At 36.8% G+C, this 5,704-nt stretch overlaps 1 protein-coding gene across 1 annotated transcript; it reads left to right on the top strand.

The window, feature by feature from the left end:
- Positions 1-4,188: 4,188 nt before the first annotated feature.
- Positions 4,189-5,406, top strand: LOC145577982 (protein FAR1-RELATED SEQUENCE 5-like). Its single transcript, XM_081635393.1, has 3 exons — positions 4,189-4,218; positions 4,398-4,775; positions 4,909-5,406. The coding sequence occupies exons 1-3, from the start codon at positions 4,189-4,191 to the stop codon at positions 5,404-5,406; spliced, it is 906 nt and encodes a 301-aa protein (XP_081491519.1).
- The last annotated feature ends 298 nt before the right edge of the window (positions 5,407-5,704 follow it).

The raw sequence follows: 5,704 nt of genomic DNA, 5'->3' as shown, positions 1-5,704 counted from the left end.
CGTACGCAAGAGCTTGTCAAATTCACTACTACACATTTCATAAGATAGAAAGTAGGCAAATGACGAAAAGAGGATGTGCAACAAGCTTAGTGCACACCCATGAGGAGAGAGATGCCAAGAAAAAGAAGAAAAATCAAAAGCAAATTCGACAAAATAAGAAGAAGAAGAAGAAAAAGAAGAAGAAGAAGAAGAAGAAGAAGAAGAAGAAGAAGAAGAAGAAGGCAAACTCTCCTCAAAATGTTTTTGGGTGGCAAAGTCACCCTTTTCCTCAATAGGGGACGAATAAGGGACATGTAAAACATCATAGACAAGAGCGTCCCCAATAGGCTTATTGACAAAAGAAGGGAGAGACATAGGAGTGTAGGGGATATGGTTGAAATTTCTTGAAAAAGGGGCATGAGAGGAGGGGATAGGAGCAATGGTCTCACAAATGAGCTCTTTCTCACCACCATGCCTCAAATCACCAATAAAGCATGGAAATTTATCATAGAATCCTCAAATGAAGAACACTCATGATCATCATCTCCCTCAAACATCCAACTTCCAAGAGGAACTACATAATCCCCTCCATCACAACTATGAACAACAACTCCCTCAATATCCTCAAAGCCTAAAGTCTCAAAACCATGCATAAATGGATTCAAATTCATTTCAAACTCATCTCTCTCCCATGAAGCATTCTTAATGAACTCACTGAAAAGGCTATGAGTTTTCATTTGACACTCAAAGAACTCTTTGGTCATAATCTCAAATGAATCTAAATACTCATGGATAGAAGAATCACAATCATGCGCAAGAGACTCATCAAGATGGGAAGGAGGGTTGGGGTTTTCAAAATCAACACTATCTTCACCCTCAACACCTTTACCATCACTCAAATGCTCACTAATAGGATCCTCACACTCTCTTGGTTGCTCAAAACCATCATCATCATCCTCAACACACACATTAGATTGGAGGTTTTCACATACAAGCATCAAGGATAACAATTGGCTTTTTAACTCATCACCTCTCCTTTTTCCTCCTAAATACGCTCCTCATTCTTTTTCATTATCTCTAATTGACCTCTCATAGATGTAAGAATCATCTCCTTACTAGGCCCAAGATCATTATCAAGCTCAATGTGCCTAATTTGAGACTCAAATATATCAACAAGAGATTCAAAAGGTGTAGAAGGTTGAGGTTCAACAAAAGAAGAAGATGTATAACCAAGATTGGAAGAATCAACATGAAAATCATGAGCATATACATCACATTGGGGAGTGGGGGCACAATCAAGCATATAAGATTCATTATTAAGGGAACAAAGCACATCACAAGAAGGCATAGTAAATAATAAAGAATATTAAAACACACCATTAGCATCAACTTGAGTATGTACCTCATCATCATGAGCAAAAGAAGGAATAGAATTGAAATCATTTGTTCTAGGTTCACTAATGGGATCATGTGACAAATCATGGCAATTCATGTTAATATTAGAAGAATCAACACATTGCACATCAACATTAGAATCATGATTATCCCTATTATAGATATCCCTAGCAAACAAAACATAGAAATCCCAAGCATCATTTATTGACAATGCTCTAAATTCACCATTATGCATGCTTTCAATTTCATCCATAGTTTGCTCATTCAAACCAAAATAACAAATATTATAAGCCTATAAGTCTATGGAAGTAGACATTAAAAGACTCACCATCATATTGAGGAAAAGAAAAACATGCCATATTTTTTTTTACAAAACAAACAAAAACCAAATAAAAGAAAGGTATATACAAAGACCTAGACTCAAGCAATCAAAAACACTCAAACATAGACACCGTTCCCCGGCAACGGCGCCATTTTGACTAGGGGAAAACTAGGTCGTCCTCCCTAAGTCAAACTAAATTTATAAACACTTAACAAACCTAAATACGAGTATAGAGGTAAGTCAAGGGTCGAACCCAAAGGAACGGTAATGTTCAAGCACTCTCAATTATGCGCCTAAGCTAGGTCGAACTCGAAGGTGAAGAAGGAATAGTAACAACTAACAAACTAACAATCAAACAAATAAAACACTAGGAATGGGGATCAACAAGCAATCATGATAATTGCAACAACTTGGGAAGATCATGCCAATCAAAGTTTGTGAAGACTACTGATAAGAGCTATGAATTGGAATCAAAGAGCTACTCCTAATCGTTAAGCTAGGGTTCACTATGAATAACAAACTAAGAGAATCACAATCCAAACCAATCGATAATTGCAATTCCTAAATCAATTGGTCGTGTCATTAGCAATTACAATGCAATCTAGCATAATTCTCAAGGCCTAATCGAATTACACACATGCAAACCTTCATTAATCACTTTAATGTCAGCAATCAATCAACACAATTCCCAAATTAATCACAATCAATCAATCATAAAAGTTTCACCCAATTCCTAACCAAACAACTACTCAAGAATCATTATCTATCAACAAACAACTAAGAAATCAAGAATCAACAAAATATCAAGAACAATTACACTATTAAGAATCAAACATCAAGATTAAACCAAACAAACATGAAATTGAACAAAGCAATAAGGATGAGATAGAGTGAGAAATGCTCATTGATTGATTAAGAAGATCTTCAATACAATTGTCACCATTGGAACTTCAATCTCTTAAATCACCACTGAAATCCCTCACTTTCTCTCTCTAAAACTACTCCTAAACTATCCCTAAAACTAGAGAGAGAAACTCTCAACCTAAGCTAAGATATGAGAGAGAAAGTTTCCAAAACTAATCTAAAAAATCGTCCTCCAAAATAGATTTGAGAAGGCTAATTTATAATAAAACGAGTGAGGGGAAACAAGGCAGACCGTGCGCACGCACAGTAGGCCACAGAAGATCTGTGCGCTCACACCAACCAAGCCGCGCGCGCACAGCAGGGTCTGCGCGCACGTACCATTCCTTGCTTGGTGCTCGTGGACTTGCTTCCTTCGCTTGCTCGATCAATCTCTGGGCTCCCGAGCATCCCTATCATTGGTGCACTCGAGGCGATGCCCGCGAGGAGGGCAGCCATTTATTCTTCAAGCACTTGCACACTCCGAACCAAAACATTGCTTCGAAGGTGCTTGTGCTTGCGGAGCTAGCTTGGTTTGCTTGAGTTGCATGATTGGATTCTCGAACTTATCTCCATCAACCTCCTAGAATGCGCTCAAGCTTCCTCCTTGATAATTAAATCTCGGGAAACTCGACACACCTACAAAACAAGTCACAGAAACGGAGAAGCGAGAGAAATAGCCGAGCAATGAATAAAATAATAAGAAAACCATTAAAAGCACGCATTTCTCTACACTAACACATAAACACACAAATCAAACATTATTCCCTAAAAACACGAAATAAAAGATTAAAAACGAGTATAAAAATAAGAAGAAAACCTAGCCTAAGAGTGTCATAAATGGCACGCATCAGATTTCACCCTTAAAGCTCATCTCGGGTGACTGGGGCTGATCCTACCGCTTGGGATGGATCAGCCAGCTGTCCTGAGGACTTGCTTGTCTGTCCAGGGGGCCTGCTCGTACCCGCCTTGTCAGCATTGCGCTCCCACCTGTCTTTATGACGGATGCACTTAGAGATGAAGGACCCATCGTGGGCCACATAGGTTTTGATGTCTCCATTGTCACCAGAGTCATGGTCCGACTGGACCACTACATTTTCCAGAGGTCGATTGGTCTCTGGAGGCGGTACAGGTAGATCTTGTGAAGCCATCTTTGAGGTACTCTCCCCACAGACGACGCCAAATGTTTCTGGTGTTTTTATGTCCCTTGGGAGAGTTACAACTCGAAGACTGGATTCAACAAGGGCACCTGTACACTAGTACAAAACTAACCTTAGATAACATCCAAAAAATATTACGTAAAGTGGTAAAAGTGTTATTATAGACAATAGGTAACACTTTATAGGGTGATACTTCTGCCCACGTTCCCTACGGTCTTTTAGTAACACTTTGGGTAACGTATAGCAACACTTTCAATAGTGATATGTTCTTTTATTTTTCTTATTATATGTTATTGTTGCTGAAATCAATGTTGATTTTATATAATAAACGCATGTGCAATTGTTAATTATATATGTACTTTGTAGTACTCTGTATGTACTTTTCTGAAAATGGAATGTACTTTTCTGAAAACGGCATGTACTTGTCTAAAAATGGCATGTACAGTTGTTAAATATATATACGTATGTACTTTGTTTTACTCTGTTTTGTATTTTTCTGAAATCAATGTGCCGTTATCAATGTGCATTTAATAAAGAACATTACAAATATATTGAAGAACATAATATATATAAAAGAGAACATCATGTTGCTATATAAGAACATCATCTTAATATATATGTATTTTGATTTACTATTTCAGGTTTTACCGAGGCAACTGAATCAGAATTATTTAACTAGAAAAGTAAAGTCTGATGAAGAGGCTTATGATTTGTATAATAGTTATGCATTTAAACATGGTTTTGGTATACGTAAAGATAGGTTGAATCGTAGAGAAGACAAAGTTACACCTAGGCAATGTTGTTTGGTGTGTTCTTTTGCTGGCTTTAAGCAAGAGAAGAAGCCTGGTGAACAACCAAAAGTTTACCAAAAGAGGAATTTTCGCACAGGTTGCAAGGCTCATATACAATTTGATGTTGATAAGGATTCTGGTTTGTATGTCGTGGTCAATCACACTATGGATCATAATCATAGTAGGGTTCCTGTTTCAAAGAGACATTTGATTAGGTTTCATAGGAAGGTAATGGTACATTTTTAAAATTATTGAACATTACTATACACTATTTTTAAAAGATGTTCTTTAATACGCATCATATGTTATTTTCTAAATACATGATGTTTTTTGTTTCAAGCAATGTGTTTTTTGTATACAGGTTACTAATGAACAAGTTGTGATGCTTAGTACCTTGATTGAGAGTAGTATACTTGTTGCTGATGCAGTGCGTGTTTTAAAGCATCAAGCTGGTGGAGAGGCAAATCTTTCATTTCTCTGTAGGGATGCGTATGGTGCTTTATCTGAACATAAGAAAATGAAGTTTGATGGCTGTGATGCAAAGCGGTTGCTTAGCTATTTTAAGGAGAGGAAAACCAGTGAGTATGACTTTGATGTTGATGAAAAAGGTCATTTGCAATCTTTCTTCTTTTGTGATAATAGAATGAAGGTAGATTGTGATGCTTTTGGAGACTTATTAGTCCATGATACAACGTACCGTACAAACAAATATGGTATGATTTGTGGAACTTTTGTTGGCATGAATCATCATAACAATAATGTCATGTTTGGTATCGGCTTCTTGATCAATGAAAAATGGGAGTTGTTTGAGTGGTTGTTCAATACTTTTTTGAAAGCCAAGGGTGGCAAACACCTGTGACAATAATGACTGACCAAGCTCAAGCAATGGCCAAAGAAATTAAGGTTGTCTTCCCAAATTCCCGACATCGATTATGTACGTGGCATATTGGGGAGAATGCAAAGAAAAATATCAGAGGACTTAGAGCAAAGGAAGGTTTTAATGATTTGTTTGATATTGTTTTAAAGTATACATATACTATTCAAGAATTCGAGCACTATTGGTGAAGGTAACACTATGAATTACCTTTTTTTTTTATTTATGTAAATTATTTACTGTTGCAATATTATTTAATGTTTTAGATTATGTTCTTTATTTT

The sequence above is a fragment of the Chenopodium album genome, chromosome 14 (genome assembly GCF_948465745.1).
Source record: "Chenopodium album chromosome 14, dcCheAlbu1.1, whole genome shotgun sequence".
Taxonomy (NCBI): Eukaryota; Viridiplantae; Streptophyta; class Magnoliopsida; order Caryophyllales; family Amaranthaceae; genus Chenopodium; species Chenopodium album.
Note: the sequence above shows the minus strand (reverse complement) of the source record. Positions and strands in the feature narration are given on the sequence as shown.

Coding starts and splice junctions, on each gene's coding strand:
- LOC145577982 (XM_081635393.1), top strand. CDS start 4,189: ATGGCATGTACAGTTGTTAAATATATATAC. Junction 4,219..4,397: donor CAGTTGTTAAATATATATAC/GTATGTACTTTG, acceptor TTACTATTTCAG/GTTTTACCGAGGCAACTGAA. Junction 4,776..4,908: donor TGATTAGGTTTCATAGGAAG/GTAATGGTACAT, acceptor TTTTGTATACAG/GTTACTAATGAACAAGTTGT.